This window comes from Pongo pygmaeus, chromosome 4 (genome assembly GCF_028885625.2).
Source record: "Pongo pygmaeus isolate AG05252 chromosome 4, NHGRI_mPonPyg2-v2.0_pri, whole genome shotgun sequence".
Taxonomy (NCBI): domain Eukaryota; kingdom Metazoa; phylum Chordata; class Mammalia; order Primates; family Hominidae; genus Pongo; species Pongo pygmaeus.
This window is the reverse complement of record NC_072377.2, coordinates 112,947,568-112,966,068: the sequence shown is the minus strand read 5'-3', so window position 1 is coordinate 112,966,068 and position 18,501 is coordinate 112,947,568. Positions and strand designations below refer to the sequence as shown.

Genomic DNA, 18,501 nt, shown 5'->3' with positions numbered 1-18,501 from the left:
ATAAATATATTAAGTCAAGAGATAAAAGATATAAAAGGAATTCAAATCTAACTACTAGACATATTTATGACTTGTTCATTTTTAACATGGAAATGGCCCAACTACTTGATTTCTGTTTATTCTCTCCAATTGTTCCACCCTAAAGTATGGGTGTGGAGCAAAAGGAAAAGTTGAGTTTTGGCAGGTACAAGAAGACGAAGGAATGGTACACAGGCATAATTTAAATTTAAATATTGGCAAGAAAGGAAGTATTGTTGCCAGAAAAGGAGGAGTGAGGGAAGAAGAGACATTGCTGGAAATAAGTGATCAGGGAAAGAAAGTTAACCTCATTAATAGGGTTATGAAAGGAAGTTGGAAATAAAAATATCTGAGCTGAAAAATACAGTGAGTAAAATTAACAACAGATTAGACATTGAATAAAAGTAAGATTAGTGAAGTAGAAGACAACAATAAAAACTAACCACAATGAAACACAGAGAATAAAGAAAAATACAGCATAGTAAACTGTGAGACAACTTTAAACAGCCAAATCCATATGTAATCAGGGTCCTGAAAGAAGATAAAAAGAAGAGGGAGAACTAAAAAACAATTTTTTAAAATAATGCCTGAAAACTTTCCAAAGTTGATGAAAACTGTAGCAGCCCAAAATCATCATTCTCAGTAAACTATCTCAAGAACAAAAAACCAAACATCGCATATTCTCACTCATAGGTGGGAATTGAACAATGAGAACACATGGACACAGGAAGGGGAACATCACACTCTGGGGACTGTTGTGGGGTGGGGAGTGGGGGGAGGGGGGAGGGATAGCATTGGGAGATATACCTAATGCTAGATGACGAGTTAGTGGGTGCAGCGCACCAGCATGGCACATGTATACATATGTAACTAACCTGCACATTGCACACACGTACCCTAAAACCTAAAGTATAATAATCGTAAATAAATAAATAAATAAATAAATAAAAAGGTCAACAAGACCCTAGCACAAAAAATGTAGAGAAAACTACATAAAGGCACATAATGAATTGCTTAACATCAGTAACAAAGGGAAAACCTTAAGTGCAGCCAGAGGGAAAAAACGTTAGGCAGAAATTTTTCATCAGAAACAACACAAGTAAGATGATAATACAGCAACATCTTTAAAATATGTAAAGAAATTGCCAAACAGGAATCTTATACATGTAAAAATTGTTTTCAAAAACAAAGGACACCATAAAGATATTTTTACACTTTCAAATCTAAAAAAAAATTTTTTTCAATAGACTTGCACTATAAGAAATGTGAAAGGAAGTTCTTCAAGCAGAAAGAAAATGATACAAGCTAGAAACCTGAATCTACGTAAAGAAATGAAGACTACCATACACTGTAACTCAATAAGCAAATATAAAGAATTATGTACTTATTATATAAATTATTCAAAAGATAATCAACAAAAATAATAATGTATTGTGGGATTTATAACTCACATATAATTAAAAGTTGTAACAATATAACACAAAGAACAGGTGGGAGAAACTGAAGTATACTCTTGCAAGAATATTATTATAGATGAGGTTCTACATATCACTAAAATACAGACTTATAGTAAGTTATAGATGTATACTATAGACCTTAATGCAACCATTAAAATAACACAATGAACATTTATAGGTAATAATTCAATAAAGGAGATAAAAATAGTCACATTTTAAAAATGCTCAATCCAAAAGAAACAGGAGAAAGGAATATAAGAACATAAAAAGAGCAGACAGGATAAGGAGAAAACAAACGGTAAGATGATAAATTTAAACCTAATCATATCAATAATCATATTAAATGAAATAGTCTAAACACACAAACTAAATAGCAGAGATTGTCATATTAGGAAAGAAAGCAAGACTCAACTATATGTTACTTACAAAAACCCACTTCAAATATACCAAATATATGATGAAAAAAGACATATCATGCTAACATTAGCCAAATGAAACCCAGTGTGGTTACATTAATATCAGATAGCTTAGATTTCACAACAAAAAATATTACCAGAGTTAAGGTAATTTCTCAGTGATAAAGGGCCTAATTAATAAGGAGACAATAAAAATCCTAAACATTTCCCACCCAATAAACAAGTTAATTTATTTGTCAAGAAGATATAACATTTCTAAACATTTATGCATCTAATAATAGGGAATCAAAATATAAGAAAAATGGATTAATAAATTGCAAAGAGAAACAGGCAAGTTCACAGTTATAGTGGGAGAGTTCAGCATCCCTCTCTCAACTGATGGGACAGGTAGACAAACATGAGTAAAGAAACTGTTATGTTTAATTTTATGTGTCAACTTGACTGGCTCAAAGGAACTGCAGATAGCTGGTGAAACACATCTCTGTGTGCCTTTGAGGGTGTTTCCAGAAGACATTAGCATTTGAATCAGACAACTGAGTAAAGAAGATCCACCAGGAGATTCGATGACAAGCATCATCTAATCTATTGACAGCCTAATGGAACAAAAAGGAGGAGGAAGGGCAAATTCATTCTCTCTCTTCTGGAACAGATATTCATCTCCTCCTGCCCTCAAGCATCAGAACTCTAGGTTTTTGGGCCTTCTTACTCTGGGATTTACACAGGAGGTACCTCTGGTTCTCGGGCCTTTAGACTCAGACTGAATTACAGCACTGTCTTTCCTAGTTCTCCAGCTTGCAGACAGCATATCGTGTGTCTCTTCTAGACTTCCATGATAAATCATATATATATATATATATATATATATATATGTATATATATATCTCTCTCCTATTGGTTCTGTTTCTCTGCAAAACCCTGACTGATACAGAAATAGAAGACTTAAACACCACTATCAACCATCTTCACTTTACTGTCATCTATAGAACACTCTAACCAACAACAGCAGAATACATACTTCTTAGCAACTGCACATGCAATATTTACCAAGACAAACTATTTTCTGGGCCATGAAACAAGTATTAATAAATTTTTAAACATTCAACTGATACAAAATAGATTCTTGAAAAACAATGAAATTAAAAATAAAATCAGTAACAAAGAGATCCATGGCAAAATATATATACATTTGAAAATTAAGTAATACAACATTGTATTTTGGGGCCCACTCCACTCCATACCCAGGCACATCTCTAGGCATCTGGAGCATCCACTCACTTGGATCAGCAGCATGACCTGCCCCACCCTTCCCATTCACAGATCTTGGTGCAGGCAGGCCCTCTCCACTTCACACCTAGGCAGATCTCCAGACATTCAGAGCACCCCCTTGCCTGGTTCAGCAGCCTGGGATGCCCTATCCTTCCTGGACATAGATTGTGGGGCAGAAGGGCCCTCTCCATTCCACGGCCAGGCAGATCTCCAGGTACTTGGAGCACTTGCTCACCTGGAGAAGCAGGCTGACACACCCACCCTTCCTGTGTATAGATCATGGGGCAATAGGGCCCTCTCTGCTCCTCACCAGGGCAGGTCTCCAGGCATTCAAAGAACCTGCATGCCCGGATTGGAAGCATGAGCCACCCTACCCTTTCTGTGCAAAGATACAGGTAAAGGAGGGCCCTCTCTTCTTCACCCCCAGGCAGATCTCCAGATAGCTGAAACACCTGCTCACCTAGGTCAGCAGACTGAGTATCCAACCCTTCCTATGAAGGCACCATATTGCAGCTGGGCCCTCTCTGCTCAACACCAAAGCAGATCTCCACTGGGAGCACCTACTCTTCTAAATCAGCAACCTGACCTGCCCCACCATTCCTGTGCAGAGACTGTGGTGCTGCAGTACTCTCCATGTCTAGGCATCTGGAGTACCCACTCTCCTGAATTAGGAGTTTGGCCAACTCTCCCTCCCCGGGCAAAGAACTTGGGGCTGAGGAGGTTTCCTAGGCACACCTCTGAGCACGTGGTGGACACCCATTGGATTCTCCCTCAGTGCTGGTGCTTCTGCCTGTCACTGGGGGACAGGTAGGCAGGCCTGCCCAGTCCGGCCCCACACATCTTGCTCCCCAGCCCGGAGAGTTGAGCAGGGAACTCAGACCACAGTGCACTACATGGATCAATCAATTGCCTAAGGCAACGGAGAGCTTCTCTCAGTACGCGAGGATCAAGTATACACACCCAGCTGTGTTAGCCACAGCCACTTCTTACCTATAAGCGCTGTGTACTGGCTTATATATAAAGAAAGCCCAATACAAAAGCCCAGTATAAAACCTGCCAACTGAAGTCCATACAGCAGAGCCAAAAAGACATTACTGAACATTCTCTATAGTCACACTACCTAGGAAGGAGGGGAAAGGAAAAGAGAAATTAAAAAATAACAATAATATCACAAGAAAAGAAAGAAAAAAGAAAAATTCCTACCTGCACAAAAATAATTACAAAAATTAGAAGTGCCAGCACCTCTAGATGAGAAGGAACCAGCACAAGAATTCTGGCACCATGAAAAATGTGAATGTAGTGACACCACCAAAGGATCATACCAGCTCTCCAGCAATGAATGGTCTGTAACCAAACTGGAAACTCAGAAATGACAGATAAAGAATTTAAAGCACAGGCTTGGCATGGTGGCTCACACCTGCAATCATAGCATTTTGGGATGCCAAGGCAGGAGGATCACTTGAGCCCAGAAGTTTGAGAACAGCCTGGGCAACATGGTAATATCCCATCTCTACAAAATATACAAAAATTAGCCAGGCATGGTGGTCCACACTTGTAGTCCCAGCTACTCAGGAGGCTAAGATAGGAGGATTACTTAAGCCCAGAAGATCAAGGCTGCAGAGAGCTGTGATCATGCCACTGCACACCAGCCTGGGCAACAGAGCAAGAACCTGTCTAAAAAACAAAACAAAACAAAAAATTCAAAGCATGGAAAAGCATGTATTACAAGAATGATTAACAAGATCCAGGACAAGGATGAAATTCAATACAAAGAAACTTCAAAAGCAATCCAGGCAATGAAGGAATACATAAGCATCTTAAAGAGAAATCAGTCAGAGCTTATGGAGTTGAAAAACTCACTTAAGGAGTTCAAAAGACAACTGAAAGCTTCAGAGGAAATTTCAGAGCCTAAATACACGTCTTCAGAACTAACGCAGTCAGACAAAAATAAATAAAAAAGAATTTTTTAAAATAAACAAACTCTCTGAGAAATACGGGATTAGGTAAAGCAACCAAACCTACAAGTTACTGTCATTCCTGAGAAAGAAGGAGAAAAAGTAAACAACCTGGAAAACATATTTGAAGGAATAATTCAAAAAAAGTTTCCCTAATCTTACTGGAGAGGTAGATATCCACATACAAAAAATCCAGGTAACACCTGTGAGATGCTATACAAAATGAACAGCAACAAGACATATTGTCACAAGACTGTCCAAGGTCAAAACTAAAGAAAAAAATCTTAAAGGCAGCTGAGAAAAAGGTCAGATCACATGTGCAAAGGGAACTCTGTCAGGCTAACAGTGGACTTCTCAGCAGAAATCTTATAAGCCAGGAGAGATTAGGGGTGTACTTTCAGCCATCTTTAAGAAAAGAAATTCCAATCAAGAATTTCACAACTCACCAAACTAAGCATCATAAGTGAAGGAGGAATAAAATATTTTCCGGACAAGCAAGTGCTAAGGGAATTCTATACCAGGTCGCCTCACAAGAGATCCTTAAGGGAGTTCTAAACAAGGAAACAACAACAACGAAAATACCTGCTATCACAAAAACATGCACACAGGCCCCATAAAGGAACCACACAATACAAACTACAAAGTAATCATCTAATGACTTCACAATAGGATCAAAATCTCACATATTAATATTAATATTGAATGTAAACTGTCTAACTACTCCACTTAAAAGGCACAGAGTTGCAAGTTGGATTAAAAAAACAAACCCAACCATCTGCTGTCTTCAAGAAACCCATTCTTACATGTTGACACCCACAGGCACAGAGTAAAGGGTTTGAGAAAGATCACACAAACAGAAAACAAAAAAGAATAGTGAAGCTATTCTTATATCAGATAAAACAAATGTTGGACCAACAAAAAAAAATGGACAAGAAGCAATAATGATAATAATGATAAAGAATTTAATTCAATAAGACTTAAATTATATTTAATATATGCACCCAACATTGAAGCACCTAGATTCACAAAAAAAATACATCTAGACCTACAAAAAGACACAGACAGCCACACAACACCCCACTGATAGCATCAGACAGATCACTGAGACAGAAAATTAACAAAGAAATTCTGACCTGAAATTCAACACTTGACCAACTGGATCAATAGAAATCTAGGAAATATTCCATGTATCATACACAGAATACACATTATTCTCATCTGACATGGAACATAATCTAACATCAACCACATGCTTGGCCATAAAACAAGTCCCAGTTAATTAAAAAAAAAAAAATCTAAATCATACCAACAACACTCTTGGGCCACAGTGAAATAAAAGTAGAAGTCAACACCAGGAAGATATCTCAAAACTACACAATTACATGGAAATTAAACAACTTGCTCCAGAATGACTTGTGGGTAAACAATGAAATTAAGGCAGAAATCAAAACATTATCTGAAATAAATGAAAACAGAGAAACAGCATACCAGAATCTCCGGGACGCAACAAGAGCAGTTTTCAGAGAAAAGTATATAGCACTAAACACCACCCCAAAAAGGTAGAAAGATCTCAAATTCAGGATCTAATACTATACCCAGAAGATCAAGAAAAACAAGAACAAACTAACCCTAAAGATAGCAAAAGAAAAGAAGTAACTAAAACCAAAGAAAAATTGAATGAAATTGATATCCAATCATCCATACAAACAAACAACAAAACAAAAACTTTGATCTTTGAAAGGATAAACAAGGTTGATAGACCACTAGCTAGACTAACAAAGAAAGACAGAAGATGCTAAATAAGCACAACAAGAAATCACAAAGGTGACATCAAAACTGATCCACAGAAAAACAAAAGATCCTCAGAGACTATTACGAACACCTCTATGCAAACAAACTAGAAAATCTACAGGAAATGGACAAATTCCTGGAAACATGCAACTTCTCAAGATTGAATCAGGAATATATTAGTCTGTTTTCACGCTGCTGATAAAGACATACCTGAGACAGGCCAATTTACAAAAGAAAGAGGTTTAACTGGACTTACAGTTCCACGTGGCTGGGGAGGCCTCACAAACATGGTGGAGGGCAAGGAGAAGCAAATCACATCTTACGTGGATGGCGGCAAGCAAAAAGAGAGCTAGTGCAGGAAAATTCCCATTTTTAAAACCATCAGATCTCATGAGACTCATTCACTAACATGAGAACAGCACAGGAAAGATCTGCCTCCATAATTCAATCACCTCCCATGGGGTTCCTCCCACAACACATGGGAATTGTGGGAGTTAAAATTCAATATGAGATTTTGGTTGGGACACAGCTAAACCATATCATTCCACCCTGGACCCCTCCCAAATCTCATGTCCTCACATTTCAAAACCAATCATGCCTTCCCAACAGTCCCCCAAAGTCTTAACTCATTTCAGCATTAACTCAAAAGTCCACAATCCAATGTCTCATCTGAGACAAGGCAAGTCCCTTCCGCCTATGAACTTGTAAAATCAAAAGCAACTTAGTTACTTCCTAGATACAATGGGAGTACAGGTATTAGGTAAACACCTGTTGCGAAAGGGAGACTCTGGCCAAAACAAAGGGGCTACAGTCTCCATGCAAGTCTGAAATCCAGTGGGGCAGTCGAATCTCAAAGTTCCAAAATGATCTCCTTTGACTCCATGTCTTGCATCCAGGTCACACGGATGCAAGAGGTGGGTTCCCATAGTCTTGGGCAGCTCTGCCCCTGTGGCTTTGCAGGGTACAGCCTCCCTTCCAGCTGCTTTCACAGACTGTTGATGAGTGTCTGCAGCTTTTCCAGGCACACAGTGCAGGCTGTCAGTATATCTACCATTCTGTGGTCTGGAGGACGGTGGCCCTCTTCTCACAGCTCCACTAGGCAGTGCCCCAGTAGGGACTCTGTGTCGGGGCTCCAACCCCACATTTCCCTTCCACATTGCCCTAGCAGAGGTTCTCCAGGAGAGCCCCACCCCTGTGGCAAACTTCTGCTGGGACATCCAGGCATTTCCACACATCCTCAGAAATCTAGGAGGAGGTTCCCAAACCTCAATCCTTGACTTCGATGCACTGGTAGGCTCAACACCCCGTGGAAGCTGCCAAGGCTTGGAGTTTGCACCCTCTGAAGCCATGGCCCAAGCTATACCTTGGCCCTTTTTAGTCACGGCTGGAGCGGCTAGGATGCAGGGCACCAAGTCCTTAGATTGCACATAACACAGAGACCCTGGGCCTGGCCCACAATACCATGTTTTCCTCCTAGGCCTCCAGGCCTGTGATGGAGGGGCTGTCATGAAGACCTCTGACATGCCCTGGAGACATTTTTGCCATTGTCTTGGTGATTAACGTTCAATTCCTTGTTACTTATGCAAATTTCTTGAATTTCTCTCAGAAAATGGGATTTTCTTTTCTATCACATTTTCAGGCTGCAAATTTTCCAAACTTTTATGCTCTGCTTCCTTTATGAAACTGAATGCCTTTAACAGCACCCAAGTCACCTCTTGAATGCTTTGCTGCTTAGAAATTTCTTCTGCCAGATACCCTAAATCATCTCTCTCAAGTTCAAATTTCGATAAATTTCTAGGGCAGGGGCAAAATTCCACCAGTCTCTTTGCTGCAACAAAACAAGAGTCACCTGTGCTCTGGTTCACAAGTTCCTCATCTCTATCTGAGACTACCTCAGCCTGGACCTTATCGTTCATATCACTAACAGTATTTTTGTCAAAGCCATTCAACAAGTCTCTAGGAAGTTCCAAACTTTCCCACATTTTCCTGTCTTCTTCCGAACCTTCCAAACTGTTCCAACCTCTGCCTGTTACCCAGTTCCAAAGTCATTACCACATTTTCAGGTAGCTTTTTAGCAACGCCCCACTCTACTGGTACCAATTTACTGTATTAATCTGTTTTCATGCTGCTGATACCTGAGACTGGCCAATTTACAAAAGAAAGAGATTTAACTGAACTTACAGTTCCACATGGCTGGGGAGGCCTCACAAACATGGTGGAAGGTAAGGAGGAGCAAATCACATCTTATGTGGATGATGGCAGGCAAAAGAGAGCTTGTGCAGGAAAATTCCCATTTTTAAAATGATCGGATCTCATGAGACTCATTCACTATCATGAGAACAGCACAGGAAAGACCCACTCCCATAATTCAGTCACCTCCCACAACATGTGGGAATTGTGGGAGTTACAATTCAAGATGAGATTTGGGTGGGGACACAGCAAAACCATATCAAGGAAGAATCTGAAACCCTGAAAAGACCAATATCCAGCTCCAAATTGAATCAGTAATAAAAAACCTATCCAATTAAAAAAAAAAAAGCAGACTAAATGGATTCACAGCCAAATTCTACTAGATGTACAAAGAGGTAGTACCAATTCTACAGAAACTATTCCAAAAAATCAAGTAGGAGGGAATTCTACCTAATTCATTCTAAAAAGTCAGCATCACACTGATACCAAAACTTGGCAAAGACACAACAAAAGCAGAAAACTACAGGTCAATATCCATGATGAACACAAACACAAAAATCCTCGATGAACTACTATTAATAGCAAACCGAATCAAGCAGCACATCAAAAAATTAATTCGTCATGATCCAACAGGCTTCATTCCTGCAATGCAAGGTTGGATCAACATATACAAATCAATAAATGTAATTTGTCACATGAACACAATTAGAAACAAAACCATATAATAATCTCAATTGATGACTGAGATTGAAGCGTTTGATAAAATCCATCATTGCTTCATGATAAAAATCCTCAATAAACTAGGCATGGAAGGAATATAATTCAAAACAGTAAGAGCCATCTATGACAAACACACAGCCCACATCATACTGAACGGCAAATGCCTGAGCTATTCCCCTTGAGAACTGGAACAAGACAAGGATGCACACTCTCGCCACTCCAATACAATGTAGTACTAGAAGTCCTAGCCAGAACAATCAGGCAAGAGAAAAAAATAAAAGGCACCCAAATAGGAAAAGAAGTCAAACTATCTCTCTTAATGGATGACATGCGTCTATACCCACAAAGCCCTAAGTACTTCACCAAAAGGCTCCTGAAACTGATAAACGACTTCAGTAAACAATCAGGATACAAAATAAATTAGAAAAATCAGCACCAATTCTATACACCAATAACATTCAAGCTGATAGCCAAATCAAGAATGCAATGCCATTTACAATAGAAACAAAAAAATAAAATAAAACACCTAGGGATACATTTAACCAAGAAAATAAAAGATCCCTACAAGAAGCACTACAAGACACTGCTGAAAGAAATCACAGATGACACAAACAAATGGAAAAACATTCTGTGCTGACGGTCTGAAAGAATCAATATCATTAAATGCCCATACTGCCCAAAGCAATCTACAGATTCAACACTATTCCTATCAAACTACTGTCATTTCTCACAGAACTGGGAAAAAACTATTATAAAATTCATATGCAACCAAAAAGTCACCCAAATAGCCAAAGCAGTCCTAAGTAAAAAGAACAAAGCCAGTGGCTTGATGTTACACAAGTTCAAACTATACTATAAAGCTACAATAACCAAAACAGCATGGTAGTGGTACAAAAAAAGACACATAGACCAATGGAACAGATTAGAAAACACAGAAATTAAAAAACAAAACAAAACAAAAAAAAACGCAAACCTACAGCCATCTGATCTTTCATCAAAAATAAGCAACAGGGAAAGAAGTCCCTATTTAATAAATGCTGCTGGGATAGCTGGCTAGCTTTATATGCAGAAGAATGAAACTTGTCCCCTACCTTTCACCATGTACAAAAATTAATTCAGAATGGATTAAAGATTTAAATGTAAGACCTCAAACTATAAGAATCCTAGAAGAAAACCTGGGAAACACCATTCTGGGTATCAGCTGTGGGAAGAAATTTATGACTAAATTCTCAAAAGCAATTGCAACAAAAATGAAAATTGACAAGTGGGACTTAATCAAACTAAAGAGCTTCTATACAACAAAAGTAACTACCAACAGAGTAAACAGACAACCTACAGAATGGGAGAAAATAATCATAAACCATGCATCCAACAAAGGACTAATGTTCTACACAGAACTTAAACAAATCATCAAGAAAAAAAACATTAAAAAGTGGGCATAGGACATTAACAGATACTTCTCAAAGGAAGACATACAAGTGGCCAACAAACACATGATAAAATGCTCAACGTCATTAATTATCAGATAAATGCAAATCAAGACCACAATGAGATACCATCTCACACCAGTAAGAATGGCTATAATTAAAACGTCAAAAAAACAACACATGCTCGTGAGGTTGTGGAGAGACGGGAACACTTAATACACTGTTGGTGGAAATGTAAATTAGTTCAGCCACTAGAGAAAGCACTCTGGAGATTTCTCAAAGAAATTAAAACAGAACTACCATTAGACCTAGCAGTCCCATTAGTGGGTATATAGCCAAAAGAAAATAAATAGTTCTACCAAACAGACACCTACATTTGTATGTTCATCATAGCACTATTCACAGTAGCAAAGACATGGAATCAACCTCACTGCTTATCAATGGTGGATTAGATGAAGAAAATGCAGCACATATGCACCATAGAATACTATATGGTCATAAAAAAGAAAGAAATCATGCCCTTTGCAGCAACATGTATGCAGCTGGAGGCCATTATCCTAAGCAAATTAACACAGGAACAAAAAAAACCAAATACTCCATGTTCTCACTTATAAGTGGCAGCTAAACATTGCATACACAAGGATATAAAGATGGAAACAATGGGCACTACAGAATATTAGAGGGGAGAGGGAAGGACGGGGGGAAAGGCTGAAAAACTACTGGGTATTATGCTTACTACTTTGGTAATGGGGTCATTCATACCATAAACCTCAGCATCACACAATATATCCAGGTAACAAACCTGCATGTGTACCCCCAGAATCTAAAATAAAAGTTGAATTATTTTTTAACAATTTAAAATGTATACCATTTTTATTTATTGAAAGACCCAATACTGTTAAGATATAGATTTTCCCCAAATTTATCTATACATTCAATATAATTCCAAGCAAAATCCCAGTAGCCTTTAAAAAAAAATAATTGGTAAGGTGCTGCTAAAATTCATAAGGAGATGCACAGGATTTAGAAAAGACAAAATAATTTTGAAAAAAAAATAAGTTCAGTAGTAACCCTTAATCTGTTGTCTTGCTTCCTGCAGTTTTGATTGCACGTAATCCAAAAATGGAAAATTCCAGAAATAAACAATTCATAACTTTAAGGTGACACCGCTCTGAGTAGTATGATGAAATACCTAGCCTCCGCACTCTGTCCTGCCCAGGATATGAATCATCCCTTTGTCTAGTGTATCCATGCTGTATATGCTACTTGAATATTACTCACTGAGTAGCCATCTCAGTTATCCTTGCTATAGCAGTGCTTGTGTTTAAGGAACCTTTATTTAACTTAATAATAGCCCCAAACTGAAAGGATAGTGATGCCGGTAATTTGGATATGCCAAAAAGAAGCCAGAAAGTGTCTCCTTTGGGTGAAGGGATGAAAGTTCTCAACTTAAAGAAAGAAAAACAACATATGCTGAGGTTGCTAAGAGCTACGGTAAGAATGAATCTTCTATCCATGCAACTGTGAAAAAGAAGAAAAAAAAATTTGCGCCTTTGAATTTTTTATGTTGCACTTCAAACTGCAAAAGTTATATGCATAGTACGTGATAAGTGCTTAGTTAAGATGGAAAAGGAATTAAATGTGTGGGTGGAAGGCATGAACACAAACATATTCTGATTGACAACAGTGGACGTTCAGTACTATCCACAGCTTCAGGCATCTACTGGGGATATTAGAACATATCTCCCATGAATAAGGGATGACTACTGTACACTACCTGACTTTGATATTATTATCAAGGAACAAATAATTAAATGTGTTACTGGTGTCATGATAGACAAAAATACGAATGGAACAGAATAAAGAGTACAAAAATAGACTCGCATTATGATCAACTGATTTTAAACAAAGATGCAAAGGCAATTCAATGGAGAAAGCTTAGTGTTTTCAACAAATGAATGTTAGAACAAATGGATATCCAGAAGCAAAAAAAGAAAAAAATATGAACTTCAATCCATAGCTTGCCACATGTACAAAAATTAAATAAAAATAAATCATAGACCTACAAACAAAACTTAAAACTATAAAAATTTCCAGATGATAACACAGGCAAAACTCTTCAACTTTGCATCAGGCAAAGATTTTTTAAGATACAATACGAAAAGCACAATCCTCTTTAAAAAAGGTAGACTTTACTTATAGGTAGAATAAATCATAGTTTTTCTGTGTTAAGAGGAAAGAATGGCTGGTCACAGTGGCTCATGCCTATAATCCCAGATCTTTGGGAGGCCAAGGTGGGAGGATTGCTTGAGCCCAGAAGTTCAAGGTCAGCCTGGGCAATATACTGAGACCCCGTTTCTATAAAATAAAAAATAAAATTAGCCAGTTATGGTGGCGCATGCCTATAGTCCCAGCTCCCTAGAAAGCTGAGGTGGAAGGATTGCTTGAGCCTGAGAGGTCAAGGCTGCAATGAGCCATGACTGTACCACTGCACTCCAGCCTGGACGCCAGAGCAAGATCCTGAAAGAGAAAAAAAAAAAAGAGGAAAGGCTGACATACTCCTTGATTTTCTGTGAGTTCTCAACCATTGTTCAACTGTTAATTTCATGTATAAATTAGCAATAACAAAGAAAATAGAAACCATGTGACAATGGCAAATAAGTCATGTCAATAGAATGTAAGAAAATGAAAAGCAGATAAGTCGTAACTAATTAGCATATGATGAAAAGTTAAAACCTAAGTGTCCTGCAGTAGGGAGGTCAAGATTTATGAGGTCAGATGACTCCGTTTAAGCTCAGGAGACCGAGGCAGGTAGATCATTTGAGGTCAGGAGTTCAAGACCAGCCTAGCCAACATGATGAAGCCCCATCTGCCCTAAAAATACAAAAATTAGCCAGGTGTAGTGGTACGCACCTGTAATCCCAGCTACTCATGAGGCTGAGATACAAGAATCACCTGAACCTGGGAGGCGGAGGTTTTGGTGAGCCAAGATTGCACCACTGTACTCTAGCCTGGGCGAGAAAGTGAGACTGCATCTCAAAAAAAAAAAAAAAAAAAAAAAAAGAAAGAAAAGAAAACAAGAGGGATAAATGAAGCAGAAAGCTTTTGGACTCAGAAACACCAGGTAGCTTACCAAAAACAAGAAGACTAAATAAAATGTGACTTTTAAAATACCAAAAATACTTTCCCTATCTATTCTCATTAACATAATAGCAGGCTTATACCCACAGATGAAATTGCCAAATAAAATAAAGGATATCCAGTTAAATTTGAATTTCAGATAAATAACAAATAATTTTTAATGTATGTTTGTCCTAAATACTGCATGCAAATTCAAATGGTGTCCCATATTTTTTGTGGCCATCTCTGGTAGCTCTACCTTCAGACTAGATACTGGCCCAGAAAGGAAGTTAAAGATATTAACATTACTGGGTTCTTAAGAGAATCACAAATCCTTACTTGATCAAACACACTATATACACAGTCTCCACAGGTAACAGAGTTTTCCTCTAAAATTTACTCAAATCCTAAGACCCAAAAGTGAAAGATTAATTTTTTTAACATTCTAAAGTTAAAAAGATTTATTTTTAACTTTGAATAAATATAGTGAAATATGATATTTAAATAAGACATTGGAAGTAACAGAACAAGAATCCAAGAACTATTAGAGTTTAATATTTCTTCTTCAATGTTTTCAAAGAACAATTAACAGTATAGTTCTGGCCCTTATTTTTATATGACAGAATAATCTTGGATTTAAAAAATACATTATTCATCTAATGGATGATTTAAGAGTGACTAACTCAACAATATACTAGTATTTTTGTACTGAAGTGATAGCAAATAACAGCTACATGCTAAAATATTCCATATGATTCACAACACTAATGATTCACAGAAGAATTCAGGGAGTGGTTTATAACGAAAGTTTGTGCAAAAGGGAAAATTAGCCGGGTTCAAATGACCCAAAGCCAGAAGAGTTAATAAAAGAAACCAAAATTTGTAACAATGGTTCTCAAACCTGACCCATTAAGTCAGAATATCAGAGAGGTACAGCTATAGAATACAGAATATCAGAGAGGCACAAAAAATTAGGGAATTTTTTGTTTTGTTTTTTGAGACAGGGTCTCACTCTGTCACCCACGGCTCACTGCAGCCTTGATCTAACAGGCTCAAGCAATCCTCCCACCTCAACCTCCTAGGACTACAGTCACATGCTACCACGCCCAGCTTATTTTCATATTTTTTGTAGAGACGGGGTTTCACCACTTTCCCCAGGCTGGTCTCAAACTCCTAGGCTAAAGTGATGTTCCCGCCTCAGCCTTCCAAAGTGCTAGGATTACAGGTGTGAGCCACCATGCCCGGCCACTCCAACATTTATAATTTTTAAAAATTTCTCCATGAGATTTTCATACTCTGTAAAACTGTGGAATCACTGCTTTAGAATGCTGACTTAAGTATGCTCATTCAATAGTATGAGCTATTGCATTTTAAGGACAATTATAATGTTATAAATAACAAAGAGTGAAATTATTCTTCTTACCTTGGATACGTTGCTGACATAATTCATTTGGACAGTACTTTCCTTATCAACTTGATTACAAAGGTTCTGTAAAGTAGATGCATATTCTTTATCACTTTTTATTCTCAGGGCCATAAATTTCTTTACTGTTTCCAGTAACCGTAATTCCCAGTCTTGCAATTTTAACACTGCTTCATGTGAATTCTTCAGGTCACTCCCAAACCCCATTTTGTAAGGCACTGGTTATCCTCCACACTGCACAAGTGAGCCTTCTAATCAGCACATATCTGTGTATGTAAACAAAAGAGAAAAACTCTTAAATAAAAACGAAATTAGTCTTCAAAAAAAAACAGTTATTATAGATTCTTCTTTGGGGTTAAAAAAAAAAATCACAACTGAATACTTCCTTCCAAAGATCAGAAACAAGATGAAGAGGTCCACTCTATTGTTGGCTTCAACATTACTCCAGAGGTCTTAGCCATTACAATGAAACAAACGAAATAAAAGGGGCATTCAGATCGGAAAGGAAGAAATAAAACTATCTTAATTTGCAAATTACATCATCTTGTATGTAGAAAATCCTATGTAATGCAAGAAAAACCATTAAAATAAATGACTAGACGCCTCCACCAATTATGCCTCCCTGCCCCCTGCCAGCAGGAACACCAAATTTAACAACTATTTACACACACAAAAATCAGGTGAGCAATCACAGTAACCAGTTTTAACTTCTTATCGCTGAAAAAGGTACTGAAAAGGGTAGAAAACACAGTCTCAAACCATCAAGACCAGTCCTCTCCCATCACCTGGCAGTGGCCACATGGTGCACAGAGTATGCTTGGAGGAGAAAGAGAGCACTGCGATTGTGGGACTTTGCAATAAACTCACTGCTGCCATGTCACAGCAGAAAGCGAAACCAGGATGAACTCAGCCAATGCCCACCCAGGAAGGGAGCATTTAGACCAGCCATAGCCAGAGGGGAATTGCCCATTCCAGCAGTCAGAACTTGAGTTTCAGCAACCTAGAGAGACATGAGAGAGGGAGGCTAGAGGAGTGCTTGCAACACCCCTTCTGTACCCCGGCCAGCACAGCTTGCAGCAACAAATGACTCCATCCTTCTGCTTGAGGAGAGGAGACAAACAGTAAAGAGAACATTGTCTTGCCTCTTGGATACCAGCTCAGCCACCGTAGGATAGAGCACTGGGCAGTCATTAGACCCCTATTATAGGCCCTACCTCCTGAATGACATTTCTAAACACAACCTGGGCCAAAAAAAAACCCCGCTGCCTTGAAAGGGAGGACCCAGTCCTGGCAGGCTTCATCACCTGCTGACTTAAGAGCCTCTGGTCCCTGAATAAGCAGCAGTGATACCCAGGTAGTACGCTGTGGGCCCTGGGTCAGATTCAGACATGCTAACCTCAGGTGAGACCTAGCACATTCCCAGCTGTAGTGATGTCTATGGTGAGAGACTCCTGCTTGAGAAAAACAGAGAGAAAGTTAAGGGGACTTTGTCTTACACCTTAGGTACCATCTCGAACACAGTGGGGTAGAGCACCAAGCACATTCTTACAGCCCCCAATTCCAGGCCTTGCCTCTTAGGTGGCACTTCTAGACCTGCTCTGGGCCAGAGAGGAGCCCACTGCCCTGCAGGGTAAGTCCCAGGACTGGCAGCATTCACCACAATCTGACTGAAGGAAACTTGGGCCTCACGTCAACATCAGCAGTAGCTTGGCAGTACTTCCTGTGGGCCTATGGTGGTGGTGGCCAGGGAGAGAGGCTCTTCTACTTGTGGAAAGGAGAGGGAAGAGCGGGAAAGACTTTGTCTCATGGCTTGAGTGCCAGTTTAGCTGTAGAATAGGGCACCAGGTAGATTTCTAAGGTTTTGACTCCACTCCTTGGCTAACAGACAACATTTCTGGACCCATTTGGAGCCTACAGAAACTCACCACCCTTGAGGAAAGGACACAAGCTTGGCTGGCTTCACCACATGCTGATTATAAAGCTCAGGTGCCTTGAGCAAACATAGGCAGGAGTCAGGTAGCGATTACAGTGGGCCTTGGGCATGACCCAGTGCTGCGCTGGCTTTAGGTCTGACCCAGTGCAATTCCAGTACTGGTAGCAACATGGGTGACTGTGTCACCCCACCCCCTGCTCCAGGTGACTCAAAACAGAGAGAGACTCCATTTATTTGGGAGAAAGTAACGAAAGGGAACAAGAGTTTCTGCTGGTAATGTAAAGAATCCTTCCAGATCTCATCCAAGACCACAAAGGCAGTGCCCCTGCAAGTCCGCATAAATCATAGTGTTACTGGGCTTGAAGTGGCCCCTAATACAGATACAGCTTAGATCACAGCACCCAAGTACCTTGTATTACCTGGAAAGCCTTCCCAAGGATGACAGGTACAAACAAAGCACAGAAGTGAAGATTACAATAAATACCTAATAAATACCTAACTCTTGAATGTACAGACTCTGTCGAACATCCACAAGATTCAAGACCATCCAGGAAAACAGGATCTCCATACACAAACTAAATTAAGGCACCTGGAACCAATCCTGGCCTAAAAGACATGGGATCGTTAACACAGAGAATTCAAAACAGCTGTTTTAAAGTAACTCAAAGAAATTCAAGATAACAGAGAGACCAAATTTAGAATTCTATCTAGATAAATTTAACATGGAGATTGAAATAAATAAAAAGAATGAAGCACAAATTCTACAGTTGAAAAATGCAACTGAC

General features: G+C 38.9%; 1 protein-coding gene across 14 annotated transcripts in view; it reads right to left on the bottom strand.

Moving 5' to 3' along the window:
- Positions 1-18,501, bottom strand: part of FER (FER tyrosine kinase) — a 461,370-nt gene that overhangs the window by 393,376 nt on the left and 49,493 nt on the right. For all 14 annotated transcript variants that reach the window (XR_008502853.2, XM_054489923.2, XM_063665113.1 and 11 more), the window contains one exon: positions 15,784-16,049. Coding sequence is in view for 13 of the 14 variants with exons in the window: in XM_054489923.2 (XP_054345898.1) it covers positions 15,784-15,990 (207 nt within the window). In the remaining variant the exon portion in view is untranslated. The remainder of the gene's footprint in view (positions 1-15,783; positions 16,050-18,501) is intronic.